Below are 27362 nucleotides of genomic sequence, written 5' to 3'. Positions count from 1 at the left end.
GGGGCAGAGGTCTCCTCTCTTCTCTCTTCTTGGAAGCAGCTTCTGCTTCCAGCAAGTGTTTCACTCTGCTGCTGTAAAAATAGGGTGTTAAATCTTGCTTGAGCAGTAAGTAACCCTTGATGTGACAAGAGCAGGTAAATTTGTGGCTGCAAGTTTTATTCTAGTGTAGTGTTCTCATGGTCCTAAAGTGCCCAAGGAGAAATCCAGCCTCCATGAAAGCCCAGAAATTCTTCCTGACATCCTTTGAATTCAAAACCCCAAAAATTAAGGAAATACCTCTCTCCCAATGCCTTCTTTAAGGAAATAGTGAGGCATGTATGAAACACCAATGGAGGATGAGATTAAACTCAGAAAATAAAAGAAGCTGCTGACGAAAACAGAATAAAAGCAGATAAATTCCTCTTTGTTGTTGATTTTCTTTTTCAAATCAATTAAAAAATATTTTTGTAGTGCCAGGTCCTCATCCTGAGAGATTAAATAGGCTATTTTGAAATGCTTTGTTTCTTTATTGGAACTTAGGATGTACAGAAAATAGAACTAAAGGCAAGGCAAGCAGAGACTGGCTAGTGATAGAGTGAACACTTCCCTTCAAGGGAAAATGTTTCTTCTTTTTCATGGAATAAGAAGTTGTAGAGAGCCTCTTAATTGGCCTCCTAGCAACACCCTGTGTGCCTGGGCAGCTCCCTGGAGAGGGAGAGCTGTCCCCTCCATGGCGCTGACAGGGAGCCCAGCCCCTGGTGCCACCTGCAGTGTGGGCTGGGTTTTGGGACCCTTGGCTGACCATACATTGGGAGAAACAAGCTGCTGATGGGAGCAATGGGCAGCATCCCTTCACATCCATTAGTTGCTCCAAAAGTCACTTTAAAAGGTGTTATTAACCAGAAGACTTTTGTAAGTAGCTGGACAAAATGCTTTTGAAAACTATTGTTTTAAAGCCCAGTGTTTAAAAGCATGTACTGTATTGCAGTGATAGTGCATTAGCAAGAGAGAGAACAGCTTTTTGTTGTGCAAAGACTGAATGAATAATTCAGAATAGAAACCTGAAGTTATTGATTCCTGGGTGTCCTTCAGGCAGCACAGGGTTTGCAAATGGCCTCTTAGGTCGATTGCTTTGTGAAATGTTCAGGTATGACCTTAATGGCAGCAGGATCGACTATTCCTGATAGAGCTCAGTCATTCCTTGCTGAAAGCTGGCACTTTACTGACACTAGTGGTTATCATTTTAGATAGCACTGCTCTCAGTATCTTCTTTTCCAGCCTGCAGTTAAAATGTTTTTTAAAATTCCCCACCTCTGCTTTTAGAAATGAGTACTTTGTAGCTCTACATTGGTATTAAAGGATGAGGGATGAGGTGCCTGGTGTTAGTCTAATGGTAGTAGCTTTTTTAAAAACATCTCAATTTAACACCTTTTGATTTTGAAACACACTCAGAAAAAGCGCCCCCCCCCCCCCCCCCCCCGTTAAATAAATTAAGACTGATTCCTTGCTGTGCTGGTGCATCTAAATGAGCTTTGTATACTATCCTCCCAGTCCATTCTGACAGCTGCTGCAAACTGTGTTGGGCACAACTTCCATAAATTCCACTTCAAGGTGGTCCCCAGTTTGCTTTAACCATTGAGTGCAGCTAAAGGATCAGTATTTCCTCCTTTATTTTGGAATTCAATTCTTTACCTATGCCTGCTGTCTTATGGGGGGACAGAAGAACATTTCAGTTTTTCTCCTAAAATTTTTTCCTGTTGTGTTTTCAGGACTAATTCTAAAAGATCTTGAAGTGTTTTTTCTTTCAGACATAATCCTTCTAAAAAAATAAACAAAAATAACTCTTGAAGAACATAATCAGTTAATGGTGTAAAGGAGTTTTTGTTATTTTCCCTGGAAATATGCACAATTGCAGTTTATTCATGGTGTACACATTTTATCAAAAATCCTTCATTTGGAGGTAAACCACACTGCTTAGTATGATCGGCAGCCATTTGCAAAGCAGCTCAGCAAGCAAACTGGGGACTTTAATTAAACACCAAAAAAGTTTAGATGAAGAAGTAAAATAACCAGGAAACAGTGAGGAAAAGTAGTGACAAATGCCACAAGTTAAAGCTGCAAAAGAGAAGGAAATTGTACAAATTTTTAAAGGATAATGATGAATTGCATCACAAAAATCTCTCTGCCAGTAAGCAAATAAATAAGTAAGCAAGTTCAAGTCAATAAAAACTGTGCCACAGATTTTAAGTTTATTTGATCCTCTTTAATGCATTCAGACTTCATGACTAATTGGGAACAGGAAAGAGAATAACTGAAACCAATAAATTAAATATGCATGAAATATAGGCTAGCTTGAGCATATCGATATTTTTATGGCATGCAACCCTATTGAACCAGTTGAGCACAAGCTTTTATGTGTGGTGGGTTTTTTAAGAAAATGGTTTATATAGGTGCTCTTACATGAAAGCATGAGTATAAGGAGAACTAAGTCTGCCATGCAATGACTGCACGAATCAATATGCTCCCTGTTATAGACTTAATATATTAATGTATTAATTCATTCTCTTTTTTGTTCGGTCCATTGTTTGCAATTAGTTCTCAACATAGATTTTATTTAATATTATTTATTCCTTGGAGATTGTGAGAGATAAAATTCTAGCATTTGCAATTAAGTGTTGACTTTTTAATTAATTGTTAAATTATGCATGGGCTTATTTTTATCTATATACTTTTGATGTATCTGTATCTAATAATAATTTATATATCAGTTTAGAAGTACTAGAGTTTGATCTAGCTCCCTTTGGGCTAATGTAACTGTGCCATTGGCTCCAGTGGGAGCAGTTTTTGCCCCAGTGTGTGGACTCCAGACAGTGAACAACTTCAAACATTTAATCACAGACATTACCTAAGTATTTTGTTCTACAGCAATATTTCATATACTCTGGAATGGAAGGCTTGCCCTGAGGTAGTGTAGATGTGTGACAGTGTGAAGACCTAAAAAGGCATGATAGAAGGATAAACATGTTATTCCTGTAAGGAAAGGTGTTCTCTGTTAAAGGCATTTATGGTGCTTTGAACAAGGACACTTCAATGTAATCACATAGCATCACAATGCTCCTCTACTTAGGAGGATTTTAATTGGAATAATATTTTATCAGCCAACCTTAGTATTTTTTACCTACTTCAGGCATGTTTGGAGTGTATTTTGTTTGGTGAGGGTTAGTTTTAGAGCTGAGTTTAATGTTATTAGCATTACATTTGCATACTTTAAACAATTCCTCCCTAGTAAGTTACATTTGACAGCACGTAGTACAAGGCCAGGATGGTGAGGCCAAGTTGGGAACACAAAGGGTGATGAGAAATGGGTGTACTGAAACACTGTGGCATGTTCCTGGCCAAAGGAAAAAGGCAGTATGGCTGCTGTTGATTGGAGGCATGGAGCTGTATCAGGAAAATTGATGGTGGGTTTTTGGTCACTAACTTAGCATTGGAAAGACAGTACTGTGTAGCAATGGGGAAAATAATTTATCCTCATAATTGACAGAAGGGACAATGTGGAACTCTGCATTTGGAAAGCTGCAAAGGAGCCCTCAGTATTGTATGTAAGAAAGGCATTTCTGTGGCACAGCTCAGCTCATCCCCAAGCAGGTGTGCAAACCACACCTGCTGCTCTGTTCCCTGCCTGCTGCAGGAGCTGCAGTGGCTGCCTCTGGTGTGAACAAGTTTTGTGAGAAATGCCAGCCAGAGAGACCTTCAGCCTGCAAGATTCAGAAAGTTGCTGTCAAAGCTGCTTTGTTAGATTGGTCTGGACTGGCTGGGAGGGGCTGCTTCAAAATGTAAAAAAGGAAGGTAATTTGGAAGCAAGTGGCTGTAAATCCCAGGCTCACTTTTCAAAGAAAAAAGAGAAGTGAGAAGTAAAAGCAAGATAATGAGCTGGAGAAAGCAACAGGTAGGGTCTCCTGGGGGAGTAATACAGGAGAGGCAGAAATGCAGGAGATCTGGCAGTTGTTGAAGGTGTTGGTAAGAGGCACAAAGGCAGGCTACAGCCAGGCAGAACAGATAGGAGACATTGTATAGAAAATACTGCTGCTTTCAAGGTGTGTGAAATACAAAGGAGCTGTACGAGAAGTGGAAATAAGGGTAGCAGGACTAAAGGTTTGTATAAAGGAGTTAATAAAGCAACGTGGGGGAAAATCAGAGAAGTACAAGGTCCAGAATGAATTAATGTGACATGGAAGATCACAGGAGAAAGACCCTCTAATTATGTCAGAATATGAAGAAAAAGGAAGTATTGTTTAGAAGTACATTACCAAGGAATAGAAGAAGACAAATAGTTTTGACCAATGTAGAAATGTCTGAATTACATTGGTCTCTTTGTTCTATAAAGTGCTGAAATATGTTTTAATAAGATGAGGGTGAAATTCAGATAAGGAATCAGTGGGTTGAAGAATATTTGGTACGTGACATTTTCTTGTCACACAGCTTTATTTATCCAACAGTTAGTAACTCACTGATTTGTAACATTTTATCATTCTATTTAAGAACTCAGAGGAGGGGGGAGACTTCCAGAAGTCTGCAATTACTATAAGCATAATACCTCCCTCCCAAGGAGAAGAAAAGAATGAGGAGATAGAGACCTTGCAGGGTGATTTCTCTCCCAGGAGAGACTGGGGAACATCTGATCTTTGAAAGCAGGGGGACCAAGGGGAAGTGGTGCAAACGATATGTCTGTACTTTTTTACATGCTAGCAGACATAGTCTTGTGTTGCAGTCGAGGCCGTTATAACATAAAGTAGAGATTACAAGTAATCTCAGTTGGCAACACTTTATTAGTGAAAATGGCTGATCTTTTATGCACTTTTTAGTTGTTTACTCTTCTTCTACATTAACTATTAGCTACAATAATTCAGTACTATGCTATTAGTAAAAAGTTATTCTGACTCAACTTTCTAAAAATACTTCATCTAACTACAAAATACTCTTATCTTCTTTCTCTCAATCTCTTTAATTACAACCTTAAAAAAAACTCCTTATCAACTTCTTACTTCTCACTCCTTTAACTAACAAACCCACTACTAACCTCTTCCACAGTCTTGTTAGCAGATCACTGCTACAAAATGGGGATGAAAGGATAGCTGACAGAGCTTGCTGGGGCATTGCCATTAATAATGGCTGCAGCTGCAGCTAAGCTGGTGCTGGGAAGAGCCAGTGCCCTTGGCTGTTGCTGCTGCCATGGGTGCTGTCGGGTGCTGCAGCAGCAGCATCTGGCTCTGGCAGGCAATGCCCATGAGCAAGGACCTTCCCCTGAGAGGAGCATCCCAGTGCCTGCTGCCCTCACTGTACGTCATCTTTCTTCAAGTGAGGTTTCAAGCTCTGTGCCTTCACCTTTGCAGGGAAAGGTACACCTGTTTCTCTCTGGCTGTGCAACTCTGGCTCCAGCCTTTTGTCGTGTCAGCAACAGCTGTCGTTCTTGCCCTGCCACAAACCTCACAGGATTCATTCCTTGCCCTGGGCTGTGTTGGCTTATGCCCAGGGAGCTCCAGGAACTCCACATGAGCTCCTCACCCTGCCTGTGGGCAGCGTGGTGTTTAGGAGACAAGGAGGCAGCCTGTAATTCTGCTTTCTCATAGACACAATTGTGGGCACTTGGCTGTGAAACTCTGCCTGGCTGCCTAACTTCTGATCTCTGCGTGGACAAGAGACTTGTAGCCATCTCTAACAAAGTAGTAAGAAGATAATTTTTCTTGGAAGATCAAGAGTAGGTTGTGATAATTTGAGTTTGTTTAGTCTGAAGCTAAGAAGACTGAAGGGAGAAGTGATAATGTGTCCTCAGTATGTAAAAAGTGTTTATGCAGAGGCTGGTGAACACATGATTTCTGAGGTCAAACTTTAGGGGAAGGGACAACAAAAACATCAGTTTATTTTACAGAAGATTTAGTTCGAAGATTAGTGAGGAAAAATGTCCCTCTCTGTAAAGCCAAGTAAGTGTAGTCAAACACTGAAGCACTTGTACTGTGTTTTACATTTCCTTCATTTGGATTTTCAAGAATAAATTAGAGGAGCAACTCTAGTGGTTTTTAGCCAGACTGCACAGGACTGAGTGATCTGTCCAGTCCTTTTTAACCTTACACTTCTACTATTTTCTGACAGCCTTGTAAGGCACAGCCCTTCTCTGGTGAGGTATAATTCAGCTTTTGAGCCTTGAAGGTGATCGCTGCAAAATTCCTCAGCAAAGCTTATATTTTTATTACTTTAGTGATTTCAATCTGCATTAATCCTGCAGTTCCAGTGAAAATGCCTCTTTTGAGATGGTTGCCATGTAAAGTGAAGCTTAGTTATATTTGCTTTATATTCTTGGTAATTGTTTATCACATTTATACCTTTGTAAATAAAATATTTTTAAAAGGGGAGAACAGATGTTACAAGAGAACAAATCCACTTGGTTGTGAGTCATGCTTTCTTTGTTTTAGTTGTTTCTGAAATTTATCAATATCTTTAGTCTTATATACAAAACCATCAAAACAAAATGTACTGGTCTGAAGAAAAATCTAAAAGAATTACAGTGGTGCAAAAGGGGGAAGAGAGATGGGAATGCTGTGCCTTGAAATCACAACTTGTGCAAGCAGTGTTGTTGGCTCGGAGTATGAGTGGACTGGCATGGAACCTCACATGCCACACCACATGTGGCATCAGCCCCTCATGTTCTCTTTGAGCTATCCACAAAATGAAGGTTAATTCAGTGCAGTAGATCTAAAACTTGCCGGACATCTCTGTGACTTTATATTGTAGGACTTTAAATTGTAGCAGTGATGGAGTAGACATCCATTTTATGTTAGTAAATATGAATTTATGCTTGTGAATCTCCAGGGGCTCCACTGAGGTGGATTTGTTGATGCCAAGATGCAAATTTACACGCAGACAACCAAGACTGTGGATTAATAGCAGTGAGGGTAGTGCTGTGATAGTGATAATAAGTAAGTGGAGTGGCACCTGGGGGATATCCTGAGTGGCTGGATCAATGCTGGTTGGAAAGAACCTTTGAGCCCCTTCGTCAAAATGTTTTGAGATGTGTCCAGTTCTGTGCTCTCCAATACAAGAGAGACATGGAGCTCCTGGAGTGGGTCCAACAGAGCAAAAAAGATTATTAAGGGACTGGAGCATTTCTCTTACGAGGAAAGGCTGAGGGAGCTGGGCTGATTGAGCCTTGAGAAGAGGTGACTGAGAGGGAACTCATCAAGGTGTATGAGTATGTAGAGGATGGGTGTCAGGGGGATGGACCAGGCTCTTCTCAGTGGTGCCAAGCAATAGGACAAGAGGCAATGGGCAGAAACTGAAGCGCAGGAGCTTCCACCTGAGTATAGGAAGAACTTCTTCACTGTGCAGATGACCAAGCACTGGAACAGATTGTGGAGTCTCCCTTACTGGAGATATTCAAGAGCCATCTGGACACCATCCTGTGCAGTGGGGGACTCCAATATGAAGGCTGGACCAAATGACCCACTGTGGTCCCTTCCTATCTGGCTCATTCTGTTTTGGTGTTAATGGACCCAATTTTCTTTTCCTGCAGGAAGTGGGAAGGACTTGTGACATTTAGGATACTTGCTTAAAGTTCTTCTGTATAATGATGCTGTTTCAAATATCACATCTACTGAAATCCATAGAAGGACTCCTTGATGGGTGTGTTTATGTCCTACTGTTTGATATATATGTAAGATTATACCTCTTACCTCTTATTGCACACTTGCTGATTTGGGGATTAGGAAAATACTGGAATGCATTTCATGAAACAAAAACGTGGGATGTTAAAAAAATATAAGGATATTTAGCAATGGCCATATTAATTATTTTTTTTAATTGAGCCAGTATATTTATACCTCAAAGCCATACAAATATTGCATGATTAATAGTTATCCAGAGACATGGGAAATAATTTGAAGGCAGAGGCAAAGCTGAGTATGTGAAAGCAATGGATGATTGAGTTGTCTGGAAGAAATGTGAAGGTTAATGTGCAAAAAAAAAAGTGACTGAGCTGAGCTTTTTAGTTGCAAGGATAGGCTGTTAGAGAGATGGAACACAGGAAGGATGTTATGGTTGTCATGATAACAGAATGTAAAGCATTGGCCAGAGGAGACAGTGAAGGATGAATCCAAGGATGCAATCAAGGATGAATCTTCAGTTAGAAAACATCTGCTGTAAACAAAGATCAGGGGCATTGAACTCACTCTGTAAAGGAAACTTGTTTAAATGTTCCTTAATAAAATCCTTAATAAAGGATTTAATAATTATTAATCCTTAATAATCCCTTAATAAAGGATTGAGGAATTCCTTAATAAAGGAATTGAGTAACATTAGCGGTGTCTGCTACTTGTGAGAATTAATATCCAGAAACATATTCAAACAGAAAAATTCCTCCTGAGTATTACAGAAAGAACCGTTTATTCCCTGTGAACCATGAGAATTGTTTCCTGCAGACTGGGTTATTAGACTGTCAAAAGCAAGGAGTGAAAAGGAAAAGAGTGAAAATGAGTTTTGGAGCCACTGGGCCTAAGACTGGATTTGCCAGACGGTGCTAGCAAGGGAACAGGAGGCCAGAAGAGCCCTGGCCTGGGCAGGGTGTCCTGAGCGGGGTGTCCTGGGTGATGGAGAGCCTAGGTGGGGTGTCCTGGGTGACGGGGAGGCAGGCAGGGTGTCCTGAGCGGGGTGTCCGGGGTCATGGAGAGGCAGGTGGGATGTCCTGAGCGGGGTGTCCTGGGTGACAGGGAGGCAGGCAGGTTGTCCTGGGTGATGGGAAGCCCGGCGGCGTGTCCTCCCCATCCCTGGGGAACAGCACCACCTGCAGCCCCGCGGCTCCTGCACACAGCCTCAGTGCTCCTCACCAGGATCAAATCCTCTTCAATAAATCTGCGTGCTTGTTTGCGTTTAACAGAATGAGTGTCGTATGGGATTCGGTGCAAAACGAGCATTGTGACCAGGCTGTGTGTTTGGAGTTGGGGTTTTTCCCAGCAGTAAGTTTCGGGTTTAGGGCAGGAGATGAGAGAGCAGAGGCTGTGGGTGTGCGTGTCAGTGCGCACGGAGCTGGGGCTCCCTGCTCTCCTGGCTGGCACCAGGCTGGCCGTGGAGCCCAGCTCAGGCCTCGCTGCCCTTCGCAATGTGCTGGGGGCATTACCTGGCGGGGAGGGGGCTGCACTGCCTTGAGCCATACTCATTCTTACGTGGGGGATTGTGAGATGTCTGTGCAGTAAAGTAAGTACTCTTGAAGATTTTTGAAGAAGCAACTTCCTTGGCAGATCAGTCACGTGGGAATGTTTTGACAAATCTCATATTTTCACAATTACATGCTTCATGGCTCTTGTTACAGCCTCTTCAGAATTTGAGTGTTTCTCATAGCATGTGTCAGGCTAGTAAATCTTTATTTTTGCACACAAATACATCTTTTTGTATTAGAGGGATTTTTTTGTTCTTTACTTATGTCATAGATTTGTTATCATGCAGCTAGAATTGCCACTGTGATTTCTTAAGTTTTAAAGATGGAAGGACTAAAACATGCATGTTCTCAAAACTTACAGAAAACTGTTTCCCCCATAAGTATAATTTTTAATAGAAGTTTTCCATTAAAAACAAGCTTAAGTATGTTTTTAGGAAGCTGAAACATTAGGGAAACTCATCAGGGTGTCAGGATCTCAACAGAGGCCACAGAAGTTTTTCAGCTCTTTGAATGCTGATGGCATTTGCTGTGGAACACTGTAGTCATAGGAGCTCTTAACTATTTCTCTATTATCTTGATGAAAATTGTTGTACTGTTACTGAAGTGAGTGGGTGTTCTAAGAGATCTTTCTCCCACAGTCATTGACTCAGATTCTTAAAGAATGAATTTGAAGTTTATTGTGAAACTCACAGCTGGCCTTGTGCCAGCTGTCATTTGGCTTTATCTGTGACCTCAGTGGTAATTAAGGCCTGACCCGTTTTTTCCCCTAAACACACCCCTTACAGTTCAAACTTTTGAGCCTTTTCCCATTTTCCTTTGACAAATCAGTAGTGCTTTACATCTGGGCTGGGCATTTAATTAACTCTGCTTCCAGAAGCAAGGAAAGCAGTACTTGAAAAAGACTTTCCCAGGCAATGTGGTCTGAACAGCCTCAGCTGGATCTCTAATACTATAATTCTGGATAATTCCTGGGTAATGACACTGATTTTATGAAGTCTTGACAACTGAACTTCAGTTATTCAAAAATAACTGAATTCATTCTAATTTTGCCTGTTCTGGAAACCATAAGAAAAGGTCTAATTTGGCATGTTCTCACAATGATCAGTTCAGCTTAATTATAATATGGAAAGGGAGCCTTCTGATGTTTTTAAGGCAGGTATTTGATTATAGTAGTCTGCTTTCCTGGCCCTGTAATAAAAAAAAGGGCAATTTTGCAAATAAGTGAGCACAAAACTCTGCCTTGTTTCCAAGTCATGCAGTTTGCCAGGGCCATAGTGATTACCTCACCTGCCTCAGGGATTTCCTGGTGGCCTCCAGTATACATGGGCGTTGCTTTGAGTTGTTCCTGCTTGATCTGATTTTATTCTCTCCCCTGTCTCTTTTGCCTCCACTCTAGATTTTGCAGCATATTAGTGTTTGTTTTTGCTTCTTCACACACTGTTTCAGTTGAGAATGTGCTCTTTACATTTTAGGAGCTGGTCTGGAACACACTACATCCTAACATGAAAGCCTGAGGGATCTGTGTGGATGCTGGGTGTACCCCTACTGTACACACAGAAATGGGCACAACCCTATTTTCCTGCCATATTTGCTTCTAATCAAGAAAAAAGGGCATGATTCTTGTTTTGGTAGAATCATCATAGAATCCTAGAACAGTTTGGGTTGAAAGGGACCTCTAAAATCACAGAATAAGCTAAGTTAGAAAGGACCTACAAGGATCATCCAGTCCAGCTCCCAGTTCTGTGGAACACCATCCCCAAGAATGGGGATTCTGCCATGTGCCTGAGAGTATTGTCCCAATACTTCTGTAACTCTGTCAGGCTTGGTGCTGTGACCTCTTCCCTGGGGAGCCAGCATCCTACCACCAGCATCCTACTACCAGAATCTAGAGTGGAGGCACCTTTGGGTGAAGAATCTATCCCTAATACCCAGCCTAAACCTCCCCTGACACAACTTCAGGCCATCTAGTCCAATCCTCCCCGCAACAAGCAGGGTCATCTTCAACTAGACCAGGTTGCGTGGAGCCCCATCCAACCTGATCTTGAATGTTTCCAGGGATGGGACATCCACCTCTCTGGGAAATCTGTTGCAATATTTCACCACCCTCACTGTAAAAATTTTCTTCCTTATATCTGGTTTAAATCTATTCTCTTTTAATTTAAAACTTTTACACCTTGTCCTGTTGCAAGGTGTAAAAGGCTCTACTACGAGGTAGGTATCTCCTGTGCATCCTTGTCAGGACAGAGCTGGTTTTGCTTGCAGCAGTGGAAGTGACAGTCATTCCCTTTCTACCATATAACTGTAAGCAGCCATTAGGGTATAAAACTATAGATTTTGTTCTAGAATCAAAACAAATAATATCAATAAAAATTGTAAGAAACAGGTTTTCTGTGGAGGATGGCTTGACTGATGGCAAAACCAGAGATCACTATGTGCAACTTTGGCTCACTAAGCATTGGCATCTAGGACTGCTTGAGATGTATAAGGGTGTTCAGTACAGACATCTGTGGGGGACTGGCCAGCAGGACCTAGGCAAACATTAGCCCTTCTGGAGAAGAAGGGAGACCATAAACCAGCCCTTTAGGTAGTGGCCAGGCAGCTGAATCATGCTCTTCTTTCCCTGTCAGGCAGACTGCAGGCAGTGGTGACAGGTGCTGTGCTGCCAGCTCACAGAGGAGGAGGGTAAGCCTGGCAGGCCAGGAAATCTTACAAAAGACACAGAACAGTGTGGGGGTCTGAGTGGAAGCTTTTGGAGGCAACAGCCATCTTCTTGGTCATCATCTCTGAAGTGTCTGACATGATGTGGTCTGGGGTCAGGATTCAAGCTTTGTCACTGCTACAGTATTAAAAGCTGTTTTTTACTGGTGATAGTGCAGAGATTCCCCAAGGCACTAGATTGCAAAGTATAAGCTTGCTGGAAAAGGATGATATGAAAATATCTGATGCTTATGTCAAGGAGAATGGAGCTTTCCTTACCACAAACATCATAGCATACGTGCCCGAAGATGAATCACTTCTGAAACAGAGTTTTACATTCACTCTGTCTCCTTTTCACTGGTGAAGCCATTTTGCCTTTCTTGTTTAAGTTTTGTCAGTTGCACCTCAGCCACTCTGTGTTTCCCACGTTTCCTTAAAGAATCTCTTCTCATGCCCAAATTATCAAATCTGCCACACTCACATGGCTATATTGCAAAAGGTTGCCTGAAGCAACATGTAGCCTACTTTGAGTGTGGACCTTCTAAAATGTTGGGCTGACAATTCTGTGATTTTATTCAAAACCACAAGAACTGTTGTGAAATTTTATGGGCTCAGTAGATCCCACACATCTGTCCAGGGACTCCCATTTGAATCCAGTATTTGTGATACTCTGTGTTATGAAGGAGACTGAAAAAGATTTTGTTATCTGTGTTGGGAGACAAGAGTTGCCCAAGTGATAGTTAGAGAGAGGTGATTTTTCAAGCTTTTTCTGAAGTGTCAGTGTAGGATCTCTTGAGAAGTGCAAGATGCTCCTTTTGGAAGAAGTGATCTGATGCTTTGAGTGAATACTTGCTCACATCTGTTGCCCAATTATAGTAATTTAGATGCACATCTGCTGCTCAGGGTATTGGAAGAAATTCCTTATTACATTGCCCTGTACCAGGATGACTGGCACAGTATGTACTAAATAATTAATCCTCACAGTAATTGCCAGCCAGTGGCAGAACTATGCAGATACATAAGGTGTACTGCTGGTTTGCCTGTTTTGACAGCCCTGTGCCAGTTTTTCATATCCAGTGTGAGTTCATCTCTGAAGTGTCTGTGATTTCTAGAAAGATAAACTGGGGAAGATGGTTGTCTTTGTAATACTTAGGAAACCTCAGAGCATAAGAAACAAACAGAGGGTTAAAAATGTGTGCTGTGAGAGACACAATAGCAGGATAACAAAATTATCTTGCATCTAATGGATAAAAAAAGCAGACAGAGCAGAAATAGTGGTATTTTCTCAGCCTACAATTCAGATACCTCCACACTGGGCAAATGCCCTGAGTTTTATGTTGAAAAGAGTGTGGGCATTGACTTGGTGCTGCACAAACAGCTCTTTAACTGTGCTGTGCAGTGTCTTTGAGATGTACACCACATTCCCCTGTCCTTAACCTTATGTTCTCTCCTGTGTCTCTGGCCACCAGCCTGTGCTGTGGGTCTGTTCTGGCTGGGAATTCTGCTTTCCAAAGAGAAGTGGAAAGTGGCACATCCTGGGTAGTGGGACAGGCAGCCCTCTCACAGGGCTTTGTCATAAAGAAAAGTTGCCTGCTTTTAACAGAAAGAGTTCAGCACTCAGTTTGAGATAGTCCTTTGAATATAAAAATAACATGTGGGTTAAAAATTAAAGATTCTTATGCTTCTCATCTTTCAAGCATTTATCATAATCAAATCTTGTATCAGGGATATAAATTATTTATATGGCTTCCCTTTTCTTTGCTTTCACCAGAGAGGTAGTAGGAGAACACCTGTTCTTTGTTCAGCTTGGCAGTACTTTAGTATTATCAGAGACAATTTTTCTTCTCTTTTTTTTTTTTTTTTTTACATTAATTGCTTGCAGGATTAAAAAAAATGTAACTAAATTTAAAATGATACTATTTTGTGTGTGTGTGAGAGTGTAAAGCTTATGTATATGTATTAGAGCATTAGATTGTAATTTGGCTGTGCATGCAGAGTCTGTGTAAGTGTTTTGGAAAAGATGTGTTGTAATTCCTTATGGAACAGTGTTCTAGATGACTTGTTCTGGCTAGTCTTCAGCACAAGCATAAATATGTTCTGATGCTATTCTCAGTTAAGATGATGGTGTTTGTGAAAACAGATTGCAGGGCAGTTTCATGTTTAAAATTGGAAAAAGAAAACTTGAACTAAAAAACATTTATGAAGCTAATCTTAGGCATGGAGATGGTTTTTTTATGAACAGGAAGAATCTCAAGATTTCCCCAAAAGTGTGGCAAACCAAGTTGTTGTAGTAAGTTGAAGATCTGGGTTGATTCTTGCTGCCCTCATCACACACACATATTGGCAGTCAGAGTGTGTCCCATAGGTCTCATGTTGGGAGTACAGCTCATCTCTGGCAGAGATTAGGAAGAAGAAAATTTCTGATGATGTATTCTGAGAAATTAGGTCTTTTGTGTCACATTCAAAGAGCAGCTGGCTGGGATTGTTTAAGCCATTTCAGATAAAGTTTTATTTAAGCTAATTGTAAGAGTCAAGGAGTTGGCCTGTGGACAGATATCTCCCAGATTTGTTGTGCCTGTCAGTAAAGGTGGATCTTCCATCTGCCTCCCTTGTCATTGCAACCCCTCACTAGATCCACCCAATGTCGTGGTTCTTTGGTGTGGTGTGTAAGGTGGTGTGTGAGTTGTTGGGAAAGCTCACTAAGCACTGAGAAACCTGAGGTGACAATACATGCTGTTAGTTGGTGGATGGCATGCTTTGATTAGGAAATGTGTTACTGCAGTGAACATGCATGCTGTTGATAATATATATCTGTCGGGTATTTTTTTACAATCCATTGAATCTAGCTACTGTTATCATAGTGGTCATTATTTAGGTACAAATAGGAGAGCATCTGATATTGTTTAAATTGTGAGATACTGATTTTTTTCATTGTTACATGTGTTCATTACCTGTAGCTTAATACTGTTTTTTTTTTTTCATTAAAGAAATATAAAGTGTGATGAAACTCCAAGTGCAGAGACAGACGTGAATTTTGTCTATTACAATTAATTTGCATTTGTAAATTTGTCATTAAAGTGAAGAAATTAAAAAAAAACAATGCTGAGGTATAGCTGAGGTTTATCTGTATTTTAAAAGATATGTATAGATATGAGTGTGAATTATCAACTATAAACAGGGATCATGTATTTATTTTTTGCATTTATCTGTGCAGGTTCGAAAGCATGTGAATGACCTGTATGAAGACCTAAGAGATGGACATAACTTAATCTCACTTCTAGAAGTCCTTTCTGGAGACACCTTGGTAAGCTTTTAGATCATAATACAATGGTTTCAGATTCTTAATTATTAATTTTCTCTGTTTATTAACTCCTTGTGTATTGACTGCTGTAGATTTCTTTGATATTTTCTGTAATCTGTGACCTGATACCAAAGACACAAGTTGTATTTCTGTTGGTAAATATGCTGGTGTGAATTCTGTGGGGGAGTGCAATCTGTTCTCTTTGTTTCTTGTGGATAGTGAGACTTCCTTTCTTAATATGCACTATTTCTTCTGCTCTTTCCTTTCCTTTATTTTCTGATTTTTGTTTTAACAAATATTGGATGCTTAATATCTTTTTGCATTTAAGGGAGTAACTTACAAATAACAAGGATCAAATGTCCCTGAAATTGTCTAACACACTCCTCAGGTGTCATTTCCTTTCTTTGTGAGCATTACTTCCCTTGCTTGGTATTTGTTCTCTTCATTATGTTCTTCTTTTCATGCTCTTCTTTTCATTTGTGGTCTGTCTTGTGTTTTTGCTGTCCTGTCTCCTGTCTGTTGTATTCATTAGCCAAGAGAGCGAGATTTTTTGAAGACCTTACGGTTGGTGAGTTCAACAGAAGCATGCGCAAATGAACAGCATGAGGATGTGGAGGATGAGGATAAGGGGGTAGGTGCCGACCCCCATAACTGTACTAATGCAGTGTTTGAAGTGTGGTGTCTGCTGATGTAAATTCTTAGTTTGGTGTGCTGCAGTAGTGGGCTGTAGAAAGGACAAAAGGACTTTTGTTGATAAACCAGGATATGTGTGTTTACGGTGGAGGTATGGTAAAGACAAATTTTTATTCAAGTCTTTCTGTGAACAGCTAAAACACAAATGTTCAAGATTTCTATTTGTGTTCTGTCATTAAACTGTACAAAACCATGGTGCAAATGTATACTGGACAACACTATGAAGAAGCTATAATTTTTTAAAATAATAGGGAAATACCATAATTTTATTCAATTAAGATAGTTTTTCTTAACTTGCAAACAGTATTGTCCATATACAAGTAATTTCAACAAAGACTTGAAGGTTCTTCTAAGTGAAATCAATAGAAAAAATTGATTTCTCTTAGTGAGAAGCACCAGTTTACTCTTTGCATGGTGTGTGTGCCATAATATCGGGTAATATCTTGAAATAAGGTAATTCGATGTGCAGATCTGTTTGTTAGAATTTGCCATATGTAGTAGAGATTTCTTTCAAAGCAGGTAGATTAGAAGTTAAGTGACAGCTTTATGTTGTGGCTGCTAAAAATACAGATAGTTTGTAGGGTTTGTCTTTCTTGCAACAAATGCTGAATTATCAATTCTCTATATTTTGCCTATCCAGAAGGGAAATATCTACTCATAAAGTGTAAAATGTTGGGTGTTTGTTAGTCTGAGTGAGTTGTTTCATGCCTTTTTAGACCTTGCATTTTGGCATTTGCTAAAGCAACTTGCTGTCATAGGGCCTGAGTGCCTCCCTGGCTCCCGTGTGTTGTGCTGCAGTTGTGATTTCAGTGGAATTTGTGTGCTTTTTTTCTGGAGGGCAGCATAAATCAAAATGCTGCATTGTTTTTTAAAAGAAATATTTCCCCTCTGAGATGCTAACCGTGTATTTTGGGGTTTACTATACCTTCCTTGTTGTGGAAAACCAAGTTCCAGGTCTGCAGTCCTTCATTCCATCTGTGGAAGCTACTTGTTAGCAAGGGCTGCAATGCTTGATCCTGAAGTTATTGGTGTGAAAAACAAGGGGCTAAATAGAAGATTCTGTAATAGAAATTAAAATTCTTTTTGTTTCAGTTTATGCTTCTTATTCAACTTCATTTTCTTATGTTTCTTTTTGGCAAGCATCTGATACTCCATAGGGGGAAAAAGGCAGTTGAGGAAGGCTTGGGCTTATCTGTGTGTTTCACAGTGGTTGTCTGAGGAAATGCTCATATTCATGGCTGATCCCTAGCAATTATAGTCTGCTTCAGTTTATTGCTGTGAAAGTTCGTGAAAAGTCTGAAATAAGGAAGATTAGAAGGACTTGGATATGATGTTGATGGTATAAATTTAACTGCTTTCCCATGCTGATCTGTGACAGCTAAGTATGCGTTTTCTGTGTGATTCTTCTTCTGGGTGATTTGACACTAACTGCATGCAGTTTTGCCATGTTTCCATTAACACACCGCTCATTTTTATTTTACAATTTCTTTTTGATAGTTCTGACTTTGTTTGACTTGTTAGTATTTTTCCTGTTTTAAAGTTTTCTACCCAAGTCAAGAGTTTAAACTTACACTCTAGGGCTGTTCGTGTTATATTATTCTGTTTGGAGGAAGATACTATCTTTATTAGATACTTTAAATAAATATGTATAGGTATCATAATCATTATGCAGTCATGCCATTAAGCCATGAAGTTCCATACAGAGGTAAGCTTTTCTGTCACAGAGTTTACTAGAACAATATAAAGGTCCATGACATTACTTTTGTTTTGTTTTGCTTAATACACTGTAAATATTTTATAATAATGTTTAGTTTCTGTAGGTAATAGCCCTCTTGGCCTTAATAGTACTTTACAGGGAACAGCTATCAGCCTGCATGGATCAAAGTTGCAGCTGGGGACCACTCTTGCCATCCACTGTACTAAAAAATAACTACAGTTAAAATAAATAGCTAAAGCACACTTTTGCACCAAAGGTATTGACTTCATTAAGTCTGTAGTGCTTCAAATGTTCTACATGGTGTATTTAAATCAGACTGTTTGTTCTTTTGTCTGATGAGAAAATCTCACAAGCACTCTTTTCCACTTGTAGCCCCGAGAAAAAGGTCGGATGCGTTTCCACAGACTGCAGAACGTCCAAATTGCACTTGACTATTTGAAAAAGCGCCAGGTATGATGAAAACAATAATAAAAAAGTAATTAATGGATTTTTTGTCACATATAGCTAATAAATAACAAATTTGTCTTGCTTTGTCTCTTTTGCATGTTGTCTAATAGCTGCCTGTGTAGGCTCAGCTTTATGTCATGCTTGAGATGGTTAAGAGAGATGTGGCAAAGGAAGTTTTACACCACCCTTTCCTGAGCAATAACAGCACATTCCATGTGCTATATGCTATTAAAGAGGAGAAAGTTATGGGTGACATCCTTAGGAGTTGCTTATAGTAAATTTAACTGTCTTTCATGCTGCCCAACTGGTATGCAGTTTTGTTCACAATCTAATTTTTAGTGCAAAATGCCAATTCAAATATATTAGACTGTTGTATAGGTGTTAATTGTTTTAATTGTATTAGTTTTGGGAAAACTTTGTCAAATTTTGATCCTGATAAAAGCAAAACTGGTCTTTTTAGATGAACTAGAGGGGTGTCAGAGCCACCTGGGCACTGTGGAAGATTCAGGCTTAATTTCACTTGTATCTCCTTTTAGCCAGACGCTTGAAATCCACACTGTTGCATTTCTGCTACTGTGAATTTCTTTCTACTTTTCAATATCTTTTAAATGCTTACAGAAGCTTAATTTCTCCCTTTTCCAAAGGGAAAATAAAGGGATTTCTCCCTTTATCTGAAACATGGAAAGAAAAAGTGTTCCTTCCTATCCATCAGATCTCAGTGAATTGACACTGAATATCTACTCTCTGATTAGTTGATTAAAAAAAAAAAAAAGAAATTGTTTTTGCTACTTCAGAAGTTTGAGAGAATATGAGGTAGCAAACCATAAACAGATACTTAGTTTTGTTATGAAACCAGACGTTGTTTTGCATTTTGAAATTTCAAACCTGCCTTTCGGGTCACTGAATGGAATGTGTACACTGAGAACAAAATCCTCCTTTGCTGAGTTCAAAGCAAAGGGCTTTGGTCTTGGCAAATTGTCAGTGGGGCTTGCTTGATTAAAATTTCAGCCCTCTAGTAGGTGTTTCTAAACTATTTCAGAGTTAACTGGCTCAGGTTGGCTGTGTAACCTCCAAGTACAATGCTTTATTGTGATTATAAGGCAGAGAGAGCCTATATATTGATAATTTTGAAGCCTGACTTAAGAAATGAACAAACAACAAACTGTGGAATACATTGTCTTTCTTGCAGAGAGTGGGGTTTGGCACTTTTTTTCTCTCCAAACAGTAAAGATTATGTCTGCAGATCAAAAGAAGGACATACCTTTGCTTGTTCAGTTGATAACAGGGTATATGGCGAAAAGCATGTGCATGAAGCTTTACTAATGTAAGCATAAAATGCCTCTTAGCTGAGTCATCTTTAACTGCTAGGTTCTATGGATGCATAATACATATAGAGAAATTAAATTTATTAATAAAATTAGAGAAAAGACCAGAATTATTGAGCTCACTCTGGATGTGAGTTTATGGGAGTGTAATAACAGCAGCTCTTATTTTAATCTTATTAAACATTTGTTTATAGCACTATGAATGACTTCAGAATCAGAAACTACAATAATTATTGTATTTTTAAGCCAGTGTTTATTTAAATGTGATGCTAAATTCCTAGTTTTATCAAGCCAGACCTGTGTTTTAGCAGGCCAGTTCTCCTGCTGCTGAATCCTTGTTTAAGTACAGGAAAGCGTGGGGTGAAAGAACGGCAGTGATAACTTCCAGTGTCAGCACTGCCCTGGGACTGATACAGCAGCTACAGATAATTATATTCATGTTATCCTGCCCTCCTCTGTCGTGCCTTCCCCTTCTGACAAGAGCTGAGGCAAAGGGTATTTGGCATGGGGAGATCTGCCAGCCTAGTGACAGCTGAGGAATGTCCTCATCCCGGTGTGAGTGGGAGAGGGCAATTCCTGGCAGGCCACTTACAGGCAGAATGTAATTCCTTTCTGCTTTTGAGAACTAAAAAGCCCGGCAGAGTAGGCTCAGGAAGTGAGTAGTGCATCCTTTGTAGTCATGCCTGCCTAATGCACTATGTATTTGTGGCATAATTATTTCAATTTTGCCTGTATTTTCTTTCTATGATGGCAGGTGAAACTGGTTAACATCAGAAATGATGATATAACAGATGGGAATCCCAAATTGACTTTGGGGTTGATATGGACCATAATTTTGCACTTTCAGGTAAGGCTAGTTTTGCTTGACTATCTGTTTTTGGTCAGTTTCTTGCATAGTTGGGAGGAATGTCAATGTAGACAGGACTCCATAGCTTTTATCTCTTCTCTAATGTATTTCTAAAGGTTTGGATGATGTGTCTTATTTCATGATGTAAACTGAATCTCAAGATTTTATTTGCTAATTTCATGTCTGTGGAGTGAGAGTAAAAAAAGCTTCAGTTTTGAACATCATTAAAGACAGCAATTGATATATTCCTTCCAGTACTTGGACATATTCTTCTAGTTTTATTCTACATACTTGTTTTTATTAGTATTAAAATATTTTGAAAAATGTTGAATATTTTTTCCTTCAGGATCTGCTGCTATGAGTCTTTTAGCAAGCTGTACTCTCAGCCTCTTCTTGTAGTTCCTCCTGGGTCAGCATTTGTTTCTAGCCCCAGTGAGGTGGCATGGGTCACACTAGGTGGCACTCTGGTTGTTGTACACTGGTGGGATTGTGTACAGTATAATGCAGCCTTACAGTGCGTGGTGTTAAATTGCTCCTCAAAAGGAGGCTTGCATAATGGCCCTGGCTGTAGATGATGTAATTCAGATGACAGATAATTCCCATTTAGTGACTGCAGCATTGTTAGCAATGAACTCCCTGCTGTGCAGGCATTTTAAATGATCAGAAATTTGCAAGATCGCACAGAAAAAACCGTGGTTCACTTAGGAGTATTCCACACTGAATTTATGACTGAGAAAAAAATTTCTCAAAAACGCCAGGAAGGCTGCTAGGATCTAATGTGCCCTTATGCAAATCCTGTTGTGGAGCAAAGATATGAATGGGGCCAATGGTACCCGGATTTAAACAGGGTGCACATCTTAGCCCAGACAAGCACATAGAATAAAGGAGAAACCTCTAGCAAGGACCTGGAGCTCCTTCAGCTCCCCTTGTCATGTCAATCTTTGCTCCCACATAGTTATACAGAGAAAAAAAAAGATGGGTTTAAATATATTTAAGCATGACCTACAGAATTAGGCTGTGATTGAAGGTTGCTCTATTTTAAGAAATAATTATTAACAACTTACTAATAGAAGCTGTTAGTGGAGGTTAAACCTTTACTTGATGTGTATTTTATGTTTCTGAACCTGATTATTAGGCTTTTGCAGAATGAAATTGTTAGTTTTTCTCATTAGGTGAAGCACAGAACATCTGGCACAATTTTAGGTGCTTAGAAAAAGTCATGAACGTTAGTGCTGCCAGTTGTAAAAAATGGATGAAAAGGTAAACCAATGTATATAAATTACCTTCTTTAGATGAACTGGTGTGGCAAGGATTTTCCCCTGTAAGGTAGTCAGCTCCATATGAAATATGTTGAAGCATTTAGATTGTAGCTAAAACACACTTCACTGTGTCCTAACCCAAATAACTACCAACTAAATATCTGTAAGTACAGTTCAGATCTTGTAGATCTGTCAGAGTAGAGTATTTCAGTTGGAGGGGAGCTACAACTCTCATCTAGTGTGACTGCCTGACCAATTCAGGGCTGACTGGAAGTTCAAGCATGCTACTCAGGGCATTCTCCAAATGCATCTTGAACACTGACAGGCTTGGAGCATCCACCACCTGTCTAGGAAGCCTGTTCCAATGTCTGACCACCCTCAAGGAAGAGAAATGCTTCCTGATGTCCATCTAAACCTCCCCAGCACAGTTTTGAAGTATTTCTGTGTGTCCAGTGACTGCATACCAGTGAGAAAAGAATCAGAATGGTTTGGGTTGGAAGGGGACCTTGAGAATTAGCTCATTCCATTCCCCCTTCTGGGGGCAGGGTCACCTTCAACTAGACCAGATTGCTCAGAACGCCATCCAACCTGGCCTCAAGCACTCCCAGGAATGGGGCATCCTAGCATCTTCCCTGGGATCAGTTCCACGATCTTCCCAGGCACAGAGAAGTGGCTGACAGGTTGATAGTTCCCAGCATTTTCTTTTCTTCCATTTCTAAAGATGGGTTCCCTTTTAAAGAGCTCAATGCCTCCCTCCAGTTCCCCACAGAGCAGTGAGGGCACTCTTCAGCCTCCCTTTCTCCAAACTAGACAAACTCAAAGTCCTTAGGTGCTCCACTTAGAACAGGCTTTCTGGACATAATCAAGGACCTTCCTACCCTTCTTAAACTGTGGAGACCAGAACTGCACCCAGCTCTCAGCGTGAGGCTGCACCAACGCTGAGTACAGCAGGATAATTGCCCCTTCCTACTGGCTGTTTGGGCTTTTTGAGGCCCCCACTAATGGGGTTTGCCATCTTTGACCTTCTTTTTCAAAATAATCAATTTAAAAATTGGTGAAAAAGTAATTTTAAGGATGACTACTGGTGCTTGACTAATTATTAAGCCTCTTTAATAAACATGAAGTAACTGAAGAACAGGATATGTAAAAAAAGATATTCTTTTTGTTAGTAATGGCTGCAGTAAACCTACACTGAATGCAGAAGGGATTTGTAAAGTGATGTAAGACACACTAATCTGCGCTTCCATGACATTTCCTGCATGACATTTCCTGCTATTTCTCTTTAAAATGGCAATTCAGTGTCTTTGTCACCCACATATGGCCCCTGTGGGTTCAGAATGTGAAGTTCAGAAGAATGTACATACTTAGACCTCAAGTTGTTTTTTTTTTTTTTTCTTCAATTACATTTAAAATGAGGGAAAAATCTGAACAGAAAAGTGGAGTCTTCACCAAGGGATAAAGCTTTGTGATAACTGTGTTTATGCGTGGAGTAGTCCCATACTTACGGGAAAGTTGTGATTAGATTCAGTTTGAAGTTAAAACACCTAAATCCTTGTGCTTATGGGGAGGTATGTTCTTATGCAATTGTCTAAATTGTCCCTTTAATCTGATAATCAGAATGATAGAGATCTAGTTTATACAGTTAGTACAGCCTAGACAGTGAATCAACTAACTAGCTACTAGAGGTTCATTTCACTCAACTAAACATAAACATCTGTGTTGTTGGAGATTTATGAGACACCCGTGTGAGTATGAGAAGCATGACCTGGGTCTTGTGGGAAACCCAGCCTCATCTGGGAAGAGACAGATCAGGGAGGATAAACTGCTTCTTAAATGGTGGAAAACATGTTTAGCAATGGATTTGAGGCCTGGAGGAGTAGGCAATACAGAGGGTGAGGCTGATGGAGTAATCCAGATCACCTGGAGGAGCTGCCTAGAGCACCTATGGAGCTATTCACTTGTCCAGCATAGTTGCTGTGTGTGATCTGAGACACACTTCATAGCCAGTAGCATTTGCAGTGGGAAGCAGATTTCCTTAGGTCTTGTGGTGTAAATGCTATCTCCATATGGATATCTCAGGTATTTTAAAGTGTCTCAAATATTCGAGATGGTCAATTGACTTTCTTATCTCTCTGCTTCAGGGTGTGAATCATTGCTATTGATTGAACAACTAGTATAGGGCTTTGGATTCAGTCTCCTAAATACAGGTGGCATTTGGGTGATACCCGAGGTATCCTGGAGTATGCAGGACATGTGTGGGGTGTTCTCTGATGAGACACCAGACCTGTGAGAAACTCATGATCTTCTGGACATGCAGCTGGAGGCCAGTTGGGATATTGCAGGATATCTCAAAGAGCTCCAGAACCCCGTGCTGAGGGAACTGAATCCTACCTCCACTGCATAAAGTGATCTCTTCAAAACCTAGCCAGTGTGTAAACATGAGTATCTAGGCACTTAAGTGGGGGTCTTTTAAACTGAATTACTCCTTAATTTTCCCATCATTTGCAGAAGTAGTTTTCTCAGTGAGCATAAGAATCGCTTTGCTGTGTGATGTTACTGGCTCAGCTACACATCATATTCTAATAACACTGCAATCTGGGAAGTAGTCAAGAGGCCAGAGATTGTTTTTTGTTGTTGTTTGTGGCTTATTGTTTCTCTGAGTCATGGTCCTTATCTGGAGGGTATTATTTACTTAAAATAGAAAATCCCTCTGATTATTGGAATGAATTTAGGAATGATTTAGGGGAAAGACATGATGAAAAAAAAAAGATAATACACATTTGAGGATTATGTTTCTCTTGCATCTGAATTACATCTAGAGATGGTTATGGCTTTGGGAATTGGTATGCATAACTAGACAAATATAAATGTTACAGCACTGACTTCTGCAGCTGCACAAGTCCAGAAAGTATCCACTCTTCTGTGTCCCAAGAAATTACATAAGAGTTACTGAAAAGCTGGAATGGGAAATCTGGTGGATAACTAAACTGAGTATGTAAGAAAATAATTTGTTCTGTGGGTATTGAAAAACCTCAGTGCATCTGTGTTGCTAGGATTTATGCAAGCTTTCAATGTACGTATTTCACATGCTTTTAATAGTAGGTGGCTTAGTTTAAATTCAGTTTCATAATGTAACAACTGTTATAAGTTATTTTCCTGGCACCTGTAGAACATGCTAAATCAGATTATAGTATTTTGTATAATCATAGGCTGTATGTATAAATATACAAATTAATAGTTTAATGGACTCCTTCAACATCCAGTACATTTTCACTGACTACTTTGGAGATGAGCAACTATAAATGAAAGCAGGATTTGTCCTCATAAAGTCATCACAGTTTTAGTAAGATTTAAATTCTGTGTAAACTGGTGATCAATTATTTTCAAACCACTGCAAGCATTCTTTAAAAAGTGTTAGATGTTTAACATCACTTGCAGTTGATTGAAAAAAGCATGCTGAAGCAAAGAAAAACTTTGAACTTCCATCTAGCTAAAAGTAGGCCTTTGTGAACTCAGACCTTAAAAAATTTCAGAAAGTTCTAAGTAATGACTCAATAGATGTCTTCCATTTCAATTTCATCATAATTTTTCAGCTCAGGAACTGCCATTAAACACTTTTCCTTCCACTATTCCCTGCTCTTTACTGTCAGACCTCTGGAGGATGCTGCTTTCAAGGTTCTGCTCAGTGATGATTCTGTCCAGGTGTACAGTACAACCCAGCCCTCTCCAGCCAGATGGTCACTTTCCCTCAGGCCTCCTTTGACACATGTAACCTCTTTACATTTCTCTTGCTAGTCAGCAAATACTTTTTTTTTTTTTTTCCTGCTGACTCCCCATAAACCTTTAAGAAAAAATCACTTTTGATTAGTCTGGCCCCAAGCAGTGTACAGACTGTTCATTTGGTCCAGCATCAGCAGCTGAACTTTTACCAGTTTTGGTGAAAAGGTGAGACAGGCGGGTTTGTAAGGCTGTGGCCTTTATGCAGGGTGGCCGGAGGAGGAGGCAGCTCAGCTGTGGTAGCCCACTTCAGTAAATGATGTGCAGAAGACAGAGGGATGTCCCTGGTAGGGTCACCATTGGGTAGACATGCAGCCTGCTTTCTTGAGGTGGCCATGAGGGATCAGGAGAGCTGGGTCTGGCCTTCACTCCTCATGGTGCTGCTCAAGCTGTGTGCCCTTGTAGTGCAAGGGTTGAAATTTACTCTGCCCCTGCTTTAAAATGACCAGAACAGTTCAAGGTCTGATCTTAAAGATTTAAAAATGGAACTATGTGGCCAGTTGTCCCGACTGTGACTGTGTGTGATGATAGGATAAAGTGTATTTCACGTGGTAGCTGCATTGTCTGTCAGTAGCCAATGCAGCAGCATTGCCTGTCCTTCAGCAGTTGTTAGGGTGTACTCTTGTGATATTTTATTTCTCAGATGAACTCCTAGTTGTTTCTTCTGGAATTCTTCAGTGATTTATTAAAAAAATAGTGAAATTCCTAGATCTTAGGTAAGAAAATGGGTGTGGAATTCTTGAAATTTCTGGGACTCATCTGAATCACAGCAAGGGTGAGAGAAGCATGAAATCTCTGCCCTTAATGCCATGAAGCCATCAAGAAGGAGCAAATTCCTCTTTTTGTTACCCATCTCACTGGATATAAAACCTCTCCTGTTGATGGTTATTATTTGGTAGCTGAATACCTCTTTCAGAGTTTGAGGAGTGGTTGCCGGTACTGCTCAAACAGCTCCAAACCTTTTGTTTGTGCTGGCAAGCCTTTATTTTTATCCTTGTTTTCTATCTTGTGCTACTTTAATTTTCACTTTCTATTTGGCTTATGTTTATCTCTCTGTTATTCTGCATGTGACCTTAGGGCTGTGCAACAAAATGCTTGCTGGTTATCTGGTATGCTGTTTTAGTGCCGTGAAATGACACGTCCCATTTGCGCTAAACGCTCCATTACTTCTGCTGTGTTGTATAAACACACGAAAAGGAGGGGAAAGGGATCTTAGATCCAGATCTAAAATGCATTACTGGTAGGGTTTTGACAAAAGATACCTGGCATGGTTTGATTACCAAAGTAGAATAATTTCTCCTGTACAATAATTGCTAACTATATGAGACAAATAATAAAGCATAAATTTGCAGTGTACATAGGGCTAATGGTATCATAATTTTGCAGACTTAGAAATACACAAATATTCAACAACATTGCCATTTTAATGTGTTATGCACTGTCCCATATTAAGAAATTATTGCATTTCCCAGTCACAGACATGCTTGACAAATTATAGAAATCTGTGGTTAAGTGCAAACCCATACAAATTTGCATGAGCTATTTCATGTTTCAGTGTTAGTCATTTGTTTTCCATGTCTTAATCTTAACCTCTTGTTTGTGATTAAGCAGCCTGTAAGACAGGTCAAATTGCACACAAGTGTTGCTCTAATCCTTTATTCATGTTATACTTAGGGGTTTTCATGCCAGAAAAAGTCAGTTGTTAATCTCCCCATAAAATTTTGCAGCCTCAGTGGGTATAAATTTGTATCTTTTACATGTTTTGTTTAAAAAAACACCAACAAAAAAAGAAAAAAACAACCAAAAAAACTCAGGATCAAGATAAAGAAACACAACAATCCCTGGTGGTTGCTTTAACAGCTTTGATCACCTGGATCTCTGCCTTAAACCAGTGCTGAGCTTCCATTCAGGTCTAGTCAGATTAGCCAGATGTCCAAGACAAAGCCTTGGTGTGGTCATCACTGTGCTGTGGTGGTTCTCACAGGCTTCAGTGGCAATCTATTTTGGTGCTTTAGAATATAATCTATCTATGCTCCAGCTGTCAGGTTTTGGAAGAAATTTAAATTTCCCTCTTCTGAACCTCCAGTGTAATCCTGTTAACTCTGTCTCTTTCCT

General features: G+C 39.9%; 1 protein-coding gene across 30 annotated transcripts in view; it reads left to right on the top strand.

The window, feature by feature from the left end:
- The window catches only part of DST (dystonin), a 287930-nt gene that overhangs the window by 91314 nt on the left and 169254 nt on the right, over window positions 1-27362 (top strand). For 17 of the 30 annotated variants that reach the window (XM_074538255.1, XM_074538247.1, XM_074538234.1 and 14 more), the window contains 4 exons: window positions 15096-15185; window positions 15715-15813; window positions 17965-18042; window positions 20119-20211. In XM_074538255.1, coding sequence (XP_074394356.1) covers window positions 15096-15185; window positions 15715-15813; window positions 17965-18042; window positions 20119-20211 — 360 coding nt within the window. The remainder of the gene's footprint in view (window positions 1-15095; window positions 15186-15714; window positions 15814-17964; window positions 18043-20118; window positions 20212-27362) is intronic. The other 13 variants (XM_005485986.3, XM_074538248.1, XM_026792800.2 and 10 more) reach the window with 2 other exon arrangements.

Source organism: Zonotrichia albicollis, chromosome 3 (assembly GCF_047830755.1).
Source record: "Zonotrichia albicollis isolate bZonAlb1 chromosome 3, bZonAlb1.hap1, whole genome shotgun sequence".
Lineage (NCBI taxonomy): Eukaryota > Metazoa > Chordata > Aves > Passeriformes > Passerellidae > Zonotrichia > Zonotrichia albicollis.
The sequence above is the reverse complement of the archived record's forward strand: the minus strand, read 5'-3'. Positions and strand labels throughout refer to the sequence as shown.